The 13,652-nt window shown below is 51.3% G+C and overlaps 1 protein-coding gene across 1 annotated transcript in view; it reads right to left on the reverse strand.

Annotated features, from left to right (window-relative positions):
- Positions 1-869: 869 nt before the first annotated feature.
- The window catches only part of LRRC38 (leucine rich repeat containing 38), a 28,441-nt gene continuing 15,658 nt past the window's right edge, over positions 870-13,652 (reverse strand). The window contains exon 2 of the mRNA XM_082685406.1: positions 870-1,915. Within this exon, the coding sequence (XP_082541532.1) occupies positions 1,662-1,915 (254 nt within the window). The 3' untranslated portion in view covers positions 870-1,661. The remainder of the gene's footprint in view (positions 1,916-13,652) is intronic.

The following is a 13,652-nucleotide window of genomic DNA, read 5'->3' on the forward strand; positions in this document are numbered from 1 at the left end:
GCTACACCACCGGCTGGCCTTGGGTCTCTAGCTGGTCACCTGTACGTAGAGGGACTTCTCGGCTTCCATACTTCTGTGAGCCAATCCTTTGTAATCTAGATGGACGGATGGATGGGTGGACAGACGGACAGACAATAATAGATAAGTAATAGATATATAGAATACATATGTCCTGTGGGTTCTGTTTCTCTGCAGAGCCCTGGCTAATACACCCAACTCTCCGTTCTGGAGTTTAACCACTACTCTTCCACGGTAAGAATCGAGGCCAAGAGAGCTGGGGGCTCTGTTTTCTCACTCAACACACCCCCCCCCACACACACACACACCACCCAGACCAGTGCTTGGCCCTTTGCAAGCGCTCAGTCGGTATATGTGGTCACAGAGATGGCAGGGACAAAGGGAACAGGACACAGAAGGAATATATTGTGAGACACAATGGAGAGGTGTTTCCCAGCAACACCCAGGGGCTTCTCTCGAGCCCCAGCTACGTCTCAGTCTCCAGCAGGGTCTGAGGCTGCAGACGCTGTCACCTGGTATCAACCCGTCGGGCTCGTGACATGGTTTCGTATTATCTCTGTCCCACAGTGCCATCTTGCACATCCAGCAAAGCCGTGCCTGTCACAACGTGTGCTCCCAAGAAATATCACACACACCCTAAGGCCACGGAGGGAGGGACGTTTCTCAGAGGCCAAGTCCCGGGTTTCGTTGCTTTTTTTGGTTTGGTTTTGTTTTTAACATTTTGTTGGTCGGGTACAACCTGCTTTTTGGAATCCTGGCCTGGAAGACAGTTTGCTGCAAGTTCTGGAGATGACAAGTCCAGACCGAGGCCAGCACAGAGACGGGGTCAGGCATTAATGGGCCGAGGAGGGACTGGAACTGGGGGGCCGAGGAAGGAGGACGATTGGTCGTATTTCGGGGGGCAGAGTGACGGGGAGTAGAGGTCCTCCAGACTGTATGACCCACTGTCCTTCCTCTAGGAGTTGCTTCCTGAGGCCGAGGATGAGGGTGAGTCCTGCCGGTCAGTCTTCCTCACCTGTCTACCCAAATACGGCAACGAACACCGCTTGGCCTGAGCTTTCCCCTCCGTGCCCCTGTAGCCAAATGGGGGTTTGTCCTCTGCACCTCCCGAGGCTGCTGAAGCCCATTACAGCAGGAGAAACCCGGTGACAGGGCCCTGGACACGGGTCCCCATCCGAGCCGCTGCATCCCGCGGGGTGGAGGGGGCCGCTGCTCCGTCTGCGAGTCCAGGCCCAGAACAGGTGCACAAACCAGCTTGGCGGCGGGAACGGCAAGCGTCCACACCGCCTGACTTGGTGTTCAGCCATCAGCGGGGAAGCCTGACCGGCCGTCTCCTCCCCCATTCTCGCATCTCCCGCGGGGCGGGGAGGCAGGTCCCCCCTGAAATCTTTCCTGAGCTCCTCGGGGCAGGTTCTAAACTCTGAGATAGGAGGTCCCAGAGGGCGGCCGGGGGCGTGGCCTAGGCGTGCCGGGGGCGTGGCCGGGGCGTGGCTACGGGCACGCCAGGTGCATGGCCAGGGGCAGGGGCTTCTCTGGGCCCTGCCAAAGGTTGACTCCTTCTAGCTTCCCCCTTCCCCTCTTCCCCCTCCGAGTGGAGAGGAGCCCGGCCTGGGCTCCGGCAAGCCAGGAAGGGAGGGGGCGCCTCAGTCGTCCTCATCCTCGTCCTCGTCTTCTGTGTCCTTGTTGGGCGCGCATCTCTGGAAACACTGCACCACGGTGGCCAAGAAGAAGCTGGAGATGATGGCAGCAATGGACACGGCCACCCCGGAGAAGATGATGATGAACAGGTCCGTGAGCGACAGGCTGAACCTGCACTCGCTGAAGCTGGCCTCGGACAGCTCATGCAGGAATATCCTCCTGTTTCCCAGGGGCAGGGAGCACTGGATTTCCTCGCGGCCTGTGGAAAAAGCAGGCGGGGTGAGAGAGACATCTGCGGGCCAGCCTAAAAGTTGGCAGGGCGAGGGTTTGCCAAGCGCAGAGTGAGAGTGTCCCCCCACACACACCCCAAGAGCAAAAGGGGAGGGGGCAGTTGATTAAAATGGAATTTAACTTTTTAAAAAGCCCCAGAGGAATCCCCATGGGAAAAACAGAAGGCCTTGGTCTCCCTCGCCCCGCTCTAAGATATGGAACTGGGTTTTGAACCACCCCGTGGCCACGCAAAAGGAGATTTAGGGTCAGAGCATCTGTAGACCTTGATCCAGACCTGGGTACCACCTGGCCTCCCGGGAAGTGGGGGGCGGGGTGTCAATGGAAGGGCGGGGGGAAGTGCCCACGGATGAAATTCACTCCATTTTGGAGTACCACCTTCTGGGCCATATGCCGTTCCCCTTGTCCTCAGGACAAAAGTGAACACAACTCCACTACTCTACAAGGGTTTTCCCTCCACGGGAGCGGGGGAAAATGGGCTCTCTCTGAAGGTGGCCTTCCAACAGCAGTTACCAAAGCTGTGAAGCTTCTGTGAGCTTCAGAATCACCTGAAGAGAGCTTTAAAATGCAGGTTCCCTGGAGAGTTGGCAAGCTTCTGGGACGCTCTCTCTCACGATGCCCAGAGGAGCCTGGTAACCTCTGTTTTATGTACTGAGGTTCCCTTTAAGATTTCACTTGGAGACTGGCTGATCCGAAAAGAAGTTTCCCCCCTCCAGTCCAGGAAAATCTGACTGCTGAGTGCGTGTGAGAAAGTGCTTTAAAACAACAGTCATGAGAAACACTAACTTGAGCTTACCAGAGGCCAGACACTGGTCTAAGCACTTCACGTACAATAAAGCATTTCATCTGCCAGCCAGTGAAGTACAGGGACAGCTCGGAGGACTGCAGGGAGGAGGGGTCCACACCCTCCTGCTTTCTAGGGAGTCTAAAGGAAAACTTGCCTGAGGCATGAAGATCCAAGCACCATGCCAATGGTTTTCCACACACTCCTTTATTCATTCAACACACATTTAGTGGACACTTTATCTTGTGCCAAGGAATTGGTGGCAAAAAAAAAGGGGGGGCCCTTAATCTCAAAGAGTATAAATCCTGGAAGACAGACACACATTCGTGCCTTCAACGCGTGTTTATTGAGTATCTCCCACACATTAGGCCCTGGGAATACAGCAGTGACCTCAACAAAATCCTTGCCCTAATGCAGCTTAGGTGTAGACAACTGATGAGTAGATCAAGAAATACATAAATGTTGGGGCGCCTGAGTGCCCCAGTCGGTTAAACATCTGATTAAACATCTGACTCTTGATTTCAGCTCAGTTTGTGATCTCGGGGTCAGGAGATCGAACCCCTCTTTGGGCTCCGTGGTCAGCGGGATTCTGCTTCTCTCCCTCTCTCTCTGCCTCTCCCATTGCATGCATGCACACGTGTTCCTCTCTCTCTCTCTCAAATAAATAAATCTTAAAAAAAATACATAAATGTGAAGATGACACACTAGGGTAAAACGAGGGGTGTCTGGGAAAGAGGGTCATCTTTAGATGGGGTGTTCGGGAGGTACCGTTTCAGCAAAGATCCTGAGAATGAAACAGAACCAGTCCCAGAAGAACAATTGAGGCAGAGGAGGCAGGAAGTTGGCAAAGAGCTCAGTGTTCAGCAACACTGTGTAGCCAGGGGCAGCAGCGTGGGCAAAGGAGTGTTTAGTATGAACTGAGGTGGGACACATGGACGTGGGTTGAGATGAAGCCCAGACTTGCCAGGGTCTCCAAATGAATATCCTGAACAGAGACCCCACCTCCAGCACCTAGCCTGTTATGGACTGAATTGTGTCCCCCTCACCCCTGCATTTGTTGAAGATCTAGCCCCCAGTGTGGGTGTAATTAGAGATAATAATGGGATAATTAGGTTAAAGAAAGTCAGAAGAGTGGGGCCCTAATCTCATAGGACTGGTGTCCTTCTAAGAAGAGGAAGAAACAGCCCAAAGATATCTCTCTCTCTCTCTCTCTCTCTCTCTCTGCATGTGCACAGAGGTGAGGCCATGTGAGGACTCCAGGACACAAACAAAAGAGAGACTTGTGTGAGCAGTCAGCCCTCAAAGGCTATTTGTTACCAAGTGTAATCTACATACCCTGACTGATACACAATATGAACTGTATACAAAGTCAAGTTGCTTCCATGATTTCACAAACTTCACATACAAGAAAATGTGTCACTTTAAAATGCATAAAGAGATCAGGTCTTCTGTTTCTGATCTGGAAGAGGAGAGAAAGACAAAGCAGTAGAAACTAGCATCCGTATTGCACTCAGTACGTGCAAACTCTATTCCAAGTGCTACAAACATACCAACTCCTCATTCTTGCCACAATTTCACGAGGTAGGTAGTACGAGCATGCCCATTTTATGGATGAGAAAACTGAAGCACAGAGAGTTTTCATAGCTTGCCTTCAGCTTCCCGGAAACTTGAGGACACCATTTTGACATGTAGCTCAGCTGTCTACAACCTCCGCTTCCCCTGGCTTCCTTTCAACTTTTAGGAAAACCCACAATTGCTCTCTTTGTCAGGGCTTCCATTTCAAAGAGCTGGCCCTCTATCCATCTCCAGAATTATATGAAAGTCAGAATGATCTCTTCACGCCTCACAAGGGAGTTGGCTTCCGTGGAGCATAGAGCAGCCTCGCTAATTGCCCAGCAAACCTGCAACCACCCTTCAGGTCTTGGTTTGTATCTCTTTCCTCCTCCAGCTCAGAAGAAGAGGCTTCCTCCTTCCTTCTGTCCTGGCCTGTCTTTTCTGTGATGTACAGCCAAACCCACTGATGCTGTTCTCCCCGTGGAAGCCGTTGCCATGGCAACCAGACTCCGAGTTCCTCCTCTCCCTGATCCCGCGCCCTCCTCACATACCCCGGGAAAGAGCTGGACGAGAGCTCTGCATGGTTCTCTAGTTTATGCTGGGCTCGCTTTTGACTTTCTTTTTCTTAAAGAAGCCAATCTTCCGTTGACTACTTATGAGCCTTTTAAATGCATCTGAACAGAATTAGGAGAACTTGAAGACAGAGTCATATTGGGGTTCCTTTGGGCTTCCCTGTTTTCTTCAATGGAAAGTGGACAAATCAATTGGCCAGCCTCCTCTAAACAACCCCCTGCCCACAGCCAGGGATGTTATGAACATAAACAAGATGAACTCCAATGGAGCACAGGCCATTCCTAATTGCAAGATATTTGCAATCTTCAGATCTGTACCAAGTCACTACTATTGCCCAGAGAACCTTCCTAGCAGTTCTTGCCTTTGATAAGCTGTAGTCACTGGAAAACACCCACAACGCAACAACACAAGCCCCCAGAGCCTGCCCTTTAAATCCAACCTCTGCTCGCCAAGACTCCTTGAGTCCATTCCGATTTCCACAATGGTCTTTTTTATTTTTTTAAACACATTTACAAAATGACACTTTTGGAGAATATCATTCCACATTTCTCTGTACCTAGAAGAAACAGGCTTGTTTGCAAACCACTGCACACCAACCCACCCATCGTGGGAGACTCTAGAACCACACCTGGAGCTAGCCCGATGAGATACACTGTCTTAATGGGTTTTCCTAGCTCACAAAAGGCACAGAAATAAGAAGAGTCGGACAAAGAGTGTCATCCCGGCAGACAAGGCTCAGCAGGGGGGCAGGGCGCTGCTGCTCATGTCCCAGGACAATCTGACCTTGGGTGTATCTTCTCTCCTCCACAATCTTACTCGAGACTAGAGTTTCTCACCCTTGCCAGTACTGACGTCTTGCGTCAGTTAAGTGTTGTGGGAGGGCGATCCGATGTGGGGCAGAAGGTTTACCAGCATTCCTGCACCCAGTAGGACCATCATAAATGTCTCCCAACAGTGCCACGTGGGGGCAAGGGCAATAAAGTCCTTCTGGTTGAGAACTTTAGGGGAAAGTGCCCGGCAAAGGAAGTTACCTTCTATGCCAGGACCACTCTTGGTGACTGAGCTTAGCTATTCAATGGCTTTCTTTGATTTGTGCATTACACACAACAGGTAAAGTTTTATGCTAGAGGCTGTGATGGATGCAAAAAAGGAAGCAGAGGACGGAAAGAGGGAGAGAAGGAAGGAAGAAGAGAAAGACACAGTTCTGGCCTGAGAACCTTCCGTCTAACGGCAGGGGCACTAGGGCAGGGCCAGTGGAAAGGGGGGATAGGGCATGGGCCCATGAGGGGAGGGAGTGAGTCCCTGGGATGTCCCTGCTTGATTTGGAATGTTCTCCCTCCCCTCCTGACCCCCATCTCCTCAGCTGTCTGAGTTAAGATCAGTGAACAAAAGCCCACACTAACACAGCATTTTGAGTGTGCTGGGCACTGCTCTTAGGTCTTTACATATATTAGGTAGTTTGATCCTCACGCCAGCCCAATGACAAGCCTGCTACAACTATCCCCATTTAGCAGATGATCCAAACAAGGAACAGAGACATTAAGTGACTTGCCCAAGGCCACACAGCTGGGGAATGGCCAAGCTGAGACTGAACCCAGCCAGCCTGGCTCGAGTCCATACGCCGACCACCACCCGGCCCACCTGGACTCCCAGGGCTGCCCAGCCTCACCCAGAATCTCACAACAAGCTCCTTTCATGCAGACTGTCTTTTAAAGAGATGCTCAGAACTTTCCCCAAACTCTCCTGTCTTCTCCAGCCCTGACCTAGATGGACCGCAGAGGTCTCCCTTGTCAGGAGCATAGCTCTCAATGCAGATGCGCAGGGATGCCCCCCCCCCCGCTCCCCCCAGTGGCCTGGTGATGGTGTTGTGAACATGACATGAGGAGACATCTGGAAACTTACCGTGGCGCCTGGCCACCATTCACGCTTAAAGACAGCGCTCATTTTTATTCAGATTTTTAAGGTTTCAAATTATACCCACACCTGACTCCAGATATCTGAGGAGGCTCCCTGTATTAGTCAAGGTTCTCCAGAGACACAACCAATAGAGAGAGAGAGAGAGTGTGTGTGTGTGTGTGTGTGTGTGTGTAAGGAAAGAGATGTATCATAAGGAATCGGCTCACACGATTATGGAGGGTAAGGTCTGCACCCAGTAAGCTGGAGATCCCAAGAGCTGGTGGGGTACTTCCTGGCTGAATACTGGCAGGCTCAACACCCAGGAAGCCAATGTTCCAGTTTGGGTCTAAAGGCAAGAACCCATATCCCAGCTCAAGGCCCTCAGGCAGGAGGAGTTCTCCCTTACTCACAGGAAAGTCAGTTTTGGTTCGTTCTAATCAACTGATTAGATGAGGCCCACCCATACTGGGGAGGGCACTCTGCTCCACCCAGCCTACAGATTCAAATGTTCATCTCATCCCAAGACACCCTCAGAGGCGGACAATGTCTGCCTAACTGCCCAGGCAGTCAAAAATCCACCGTCACCATGCTCTTCGTGCTTTTCTGCCGCAGCGAGAGGGGCATATTTTAATTCTATGGGTCTAGCGCGAGAACTCAAAAGAAACGGTCTTCTTTCCTCTACTTATTTGGAATGCCGAAGAGAGGCAGAAAGAGCTCAGCACCAAAGCAGGATCCAGCAGTGTGGAAAATGGACGATCTGCACGCTGAGAGCCATTCTCCGACCGCAAAGGAGGCGGCTTCTGCTTCTCCCCCTTCTCCTCCATCTTCCCTCCATTCTCCTCTTCTTCCTCCTCTCTCTCCTTCTCTTTCTTCCTCTGCATCCTTTTTTTTTTTTTTTAAGATTTATTTATTTTAGGGAAAGAAAGAGAGAGAGAGAGGAAGCATGCCAAAGAAGGGGCTGAGGGAGAGGGAGAGAGAATCTTCCCACAGACTCCCCCCGTGAGCACAGAGCCTGATGCAGGGGCTTCGTCTCTTGACCCTGAGACCCTGACGAGAGCTGAAATCGAGTCCGCTGCCCAACCGACTGAGCCACCCAGAGGACCCGCCTCCGTGTACTTTCTGTTGTGGTAAAACATACAGGACATAGCGCGGACTGCCTTACTTGTTTTTAAGTGTGCGATTTGGTGTCGTGAAGTATAGTTACAACGTGGTACAGACATCACCACTCTCGTTTCCAGAACATTCTCATCCCCTAAACTCTGTACCCATTAAAGAATAACTTCCCTTCCCCCATCCCCAGCCTCTGCTAACCACTGTCCCACTTTCTGTCTCTATGAACTTGGCTACTCATAGAGGTGAAACCACACGCTCTGTATCCTTTTGTGACTGGCTTATTTCACCAGGCACGATGTTTTGAAGGCCCCTCCATGGCTGTAGCATGTATTGAAATTTCCCTCTTTTTTTAAGCTGAATAATACTCCAGGGAGTGGATACACCACATTTTACATCTCCCTTTGTTGGCTGATGCAACCCTTGGGTTGTTTCCACCATGGCTATTGTGAATACTTCTGTTACAAACATTGGCATGTAAGTATCTGTTGAACTCTCCACCTGCAGTTCTGGATATATACCCAGAGGCGGAACTACTCAGTCATATGGTGATTCTATGTTTAACTTTTGGAGGGACCTCCCTACTGTGTTCTGCAGTGGCTGCGCCCCATTTTACGTTCCTGTCAGCTCCACACAAGGGATCGGGTCTCTCCACATCTTTGCCCATGCTTGTTAGGTCATATTAAAAAGAGAATAATAAGACCCATCCTAAGGGGTGCAAAGTAGTATCTCATTTTTTTGGTGGGTGTGATTTTGATGTGCATTTCTCTAATGAATAGCGACTCAAGCATTTTTTCATGTGTTTACTGGCTTGCTCCTTCTTTTTAAATAAAAGCCATCATCTCCTAAAAAGCCGGCATGTGACCTTTCTTCAGGGATTTGCAGCCACATTGCAAAGGGCTGCTCCCTGGTGATTCAACATTTGGAAGGAGAGCAGCGCTGGAAGAGCCCATGGGAGACACACTGGGCAGATTTCTGACAAGAATGAATATGCAAATCTCCCAACTCAGTATAATTCACCTACGACGTCCTGAGCCCTCAACCCATGCCCTAAAGTGGGAAACGTGGACACGCCCATGTGGGGACCGTGTACCAAGCACCTGCTGTGTTCCGATATAGTGTGTGCCCCTTAGTGCCCGCCATTTGTCACTTACATCATCTGGGAGATGCTCAACTCCTAGCTGAAGAAACGGGCCTCAGAAATCTTTGGCAATTCACATGCTATTCAATGGGAAAGCCGGAATTCAAGCTGCACTGAACTCAGTCTGTTTTACTCTGAAGCCTGTGCTTCCTCCGTCTGCCCGTGTTGTCTGTAGCACCGAAGGAAGTGACATCCCTGGCCCCAGGACGTTTACAATCCAGCAGAGGAACCAAACCGAAAATACATGAGGCCACTGGAAAGGAAGATAATTCACCGCTGGGGATCTACAGGGCTTCACAAATGTAAAGAATGAAGCAAGAGGGTGTCTGGAAGGTCTAGTGCGTTCTCAACAACATTTATGGAACGAATGAACAGCTCTGAGTTTGAAGGATTATTCCAGTGGAATGAGAAAGGCCTTGCAGGCGAGGGGCACAGGTGGAATCCAAAAGCGAGGGTGGGTGGTAGACGCGCCACCAGGAATAGGACAGCGCCCCCTAGCGACGGTATCATCCCAAAGGATGGTCCCTGTCAGATTTCCTGTGGGCTGAGTGTGGGGTCACGGGAGAATCATGACCAGGAACTGAGAATTTGAATTAAGACATTAAAAAAAATTTTTTTGTTGTTTTTTTGGTCAGTGCAATGTGGTAGTCTTTAAAGAATCTTTTAAAATCCCATTTAAGGGGCACCTCATTGGCTCAGTGGGTTAAAGCCTCTGCCTTCGGCTCGGATCATGACCCCAGGGTCCTGGGATTGAGCCCCACATCAGGCTCTCTGCTCAGCACGAAGCCTGCTTCCCCCTCTCTCTCTGCTTGCCTCTCTGCCTACTTGTGATGTCTGTCAAATAAACAAATAAAATCTAAAAAAAAAAAAAAAAATCCCATTTAAATCAGGAGCTGAAGCAGCATTTTCACACGGACACAACTGTCCGGCAGCTGTAATGAGACAGGACACATCATGCCGTGAGCCCCGTCACTCATCGTCCCCCCCTGACTCCTGTGCAACCGTCGGAGTGTGCAGCCTCTGGGCGGTGGTTTCTGCCTGTCCCGTGTCCCAGATGCAACCCAGAGTGAGGGGCATGGCCAGAGTTGGGGCCAAGACTCCCTACCCGTGACAGAGATCTTGTGAGAGCCTACAGTCTAGAGCTGTGGTCCTCGGGATGTCATATGCTGGTAAAGAAAAAAGAGAGAGAGAAAGAAAGAAAAACAAGAGAGAAAGGGAAAGCGAGAGACGGTGGGAGGGGGAGGAAAGGGGAGGGGAGGGGAGGGGAAGGGAGGGGAGGGGAGGGGAGAGGAGGAAAAGAAACAGAGAGACTGACGCAGGACTACAGCTTATAACTTTGCCCCGTAAGAACATTCAAAACATACAGCATCATCATCACCACAATATCCTCGTCAACATTTTATAAGAGAAACTTCTGTAAGCCATTCAAGTTAAGAACCACTCAGGGCGCCGCGCTCACCGTCCTCCCTTTGGAAGGGCCTGGGGACGCCTGGACAGACCACCCCGGGTCTGCGGCTGCCTCGGGGGGGGGGGGTGCTGTCTGTGCTCTCTACTTCCCATTCCACCTGGAGCCATTGCTGGGGGGAGGTCATGTCCTTATTCCTCAAGAGTAGATGTCTGCGAACAACAGCTCTGGGGCCACACCGCTCTTGCTATGCCCCCGCCCCATATATTTTTGGGAGTCAAGTCATACCGGAAGACGGCCAGGCCCATTGGTTTCCACGTGCTTGCAGGCCTTTTCCACTATAATGGCAGATTCAAGTAGTTACACATCCCAAAAGATTTGCCCTCTGGCCCTTTTGAGGAGGTTTGTCAATTCCTGTTCAAAACTCAGGAAACTCCTCCTACGGGAAGTCTGCCCTGAATGCTACCTACGTTCTCCCTTTCCCTGAGTCAGGCTTCTCCTTTCTGAAACTCCATACATCCTCCACAGGGTGGGGAGCCCTGCCCACCATATCTGCACCCACAGTTCCCAGCTTAGAGCCTGGCACACGGTGCACAAATATCACAAAAACCAAGAAAATCCAGAACAGGTCAGAAATGTCTAGGTGGGAAGGGTCCCAGTGTGTGATGCCCAGCCAGGGTCTGGAAGGCGGGCTGCGGATCTGTCAGAAAACCGATCAGAAGCCACTGACTTGTTTGTGATGAGGCCGTAGGGGCTGTTAGTCAAACACGCAGGTGTGTGGTGGACAACACCTTTCAACGCCGGGGTCTGGAAACAGTAACTTAATAGGTTCTTAGTGGCAAAAATGTTGGGCGCTACCAATTTTGATGACTTTTCACCCTTCTTCAGTGAAGTGCATTCAAAGATGTGAACTCCTCCTACTTCTTACAGATGTGGGGTTCCACAGATAACCCCCAATCCTCCCTTCATTAGCCATAAGTGTTTTACGGAAAAACTTACATCCCATCCCTCTTCAGCTCAGAACCCCTCCCTCTCAAGCATCTTCATCCTTCTCAAAATGCAACCCAAGATCCTCACTGCCTTCCCTCCAAACCCCTCACTCTACCTTTCTTGCCATTCCTTCAACAACCCCAAGCACCGGCCTACCTCAGGGCCTTTGCACCTGCTCCCTCTACCCAGCTCACTCCTTCACATTCTTAGGGCCCCTGCCCAGGTGTCACTTTGTTGGAGATGCTCTCACCACCCTCACGATCATTCTCCACCCCCCACACCTGGCTTTATTTTTCTCCAAAAACACCCAACCACACCTGCCATATTGCCTAGATATGTATTCGTTTATTTTCTGCTTCTCTGATGCTCCCCACTCCAGTGTCGGCTCTGTGAGGTCAGGCTTCTCTGGTTTTGTTCCCTGCTGTATTCCCAGTATCTGCAACTTTCAAAATATATTTTTGAATGAATGTATGAATAAAGATAGGATGGGAAAATGGCTGAGCGGTGCACCACAAGGAGCTTCCTAAGTCATCACCCCTGACAGACAGGCCATTCCCCCTAATGGCTGATGATGCTGGACCAAAGTCCTTTTCCCCAAATTCATCAGCAGATAATTCTCTGCTCCCTCCAAGGAAAGAGAACCTTTATGTATTTTTCCCGTGCTTTTCCCTCTTGAGAGGTGGAAGCTTGCAGTGCTCTTCAGGAACGATGTTGTGGGAACAAAAAGCCCCCCACAAGTAGTGGGGGCACATCAGCTAACCCCCCTGGAGTCTTACCACAGGCTAAGTGTCCTTCTAAGCATCCTGCACTGTCTACACTGCTTTAACCCACAAAGCAGACACTGGGACAAGTACGATGGTGACTCTGGCTTGCAGGTAAGGAAACTGAACCACTGCGTTACTTGCTTAAGGTTCTGCAGCGGAGAAATGGTAGAACCATAATTCGGGATCAGGCAGTCTAACTCCAGACCTGGGCGGTTGGCCGTTACCCACCCTTATTGCCTTAAAGGGGCTTGCACAAATTACTTCAGGGGATATTAAGCCCCCAGTGGTTCATATCAGGACGCCGAGGCTGTACAGTGAATGTGCAGACCCGATCTGGAGCCCGTGCTGTCTCCAGCCGCAGCCCCTGCCCAGGGTACTTGGTGGAAAGAACACTCAAGGTCATGCTCAAGGGTCTGGGTGTTGTCTTCCTCTCCTACGGCTGCCCTAACTAATTGTCACACACTAGGTGGTTTCAAGCAAGTTTATTCCCTCCCAGTTCTGGGGGGCAGAGCCTGGAGCTGAAGTGCCAGGAGGGCCGGGCTCCCTCCGAAGGCTCGAGGGCAGGGGAATGCGGCGTGGCCCCCTCCAGCTCTCGTGGCCCCAGAGATTCCTCGGGTTATGACAGCATGTCCCCACCCTCTGCCTCTGTCACGTCTCTCTCTTGTAAAAACACACCTGCCGTTGGATTTAGGGCCCATCCGAAATCCAGGATGAGCTCATCTCGAGATCTTTAGTTACCTCAGCAAAGACCCTTTCCAAATAAGTTCCCCTTCACAGGACTTGGCCATATCTCTTGGGGGGACACAACTCAACCCACTCCGGGTGTCTTATGTGTGACACATAAGTCACCTGCTGCCCTTGGGCCTCTCATCCCCCGTCTCCTTATCTGGAGGCTGCTCCCAGATCGCAATTTTGGGCGATCCCCTTCCACTCCTTGGGGACCTCATGAAAATGTGTGGCCCTTTCCTGGCCCCGGGGGTCAGCCTATGACTGACACTGGGCCCCAGTCTCTCTGATTCGATAAACTGAATCCTGAGTGGCTTGACCACGAAGGGGGCCAGAGAGCTCCGTCCGGCAGCCCTGCCCCGCGGGAACTGTCCCCTGGAGACAGGCCTCCTTCCTTCTGCGGGATGGCTCGGCCCCCCCGGCCTGCTGCTGCTCTGTCCCCTTGATTGATGACTCCTCCCCCGCAGCTGACACCTTTGCTGGAGAGGGTGAAGAGCTGCCACTCTCCCGAAATAGACGGTGACACAGCGGATGGTAGATTGAGATTAATCTCTTGCCCCTTGCCAACCAACAGGCCTGCAGCCAGAGGATCTCTGGGGCCCTCCCCGCTGAGCCAGCGTTCCCCACCCAACCCCAGACCTGCTTCACCCACACCAACGACAAGCTCTTCCAAGTACTTTTGTCATTAAAAATATATTGTTTTGTTTTCCCAACTCCGCGTAGGCAAAGCCTACGAATTCACTGGAAGAACAGAAAGGACCCACA

The sequence above is a fragment of the Mustela nivalis genome (assembly GCF_964662115.1).
Source record: "Mustela nivalis genome assembly, chromosome: 10".
Lineage (NCBI taxonomy): Eukaryota > Metazoa > Chordata > Mammalia > Carnivora > Mustelidae > Mustela > Mustela nivalis.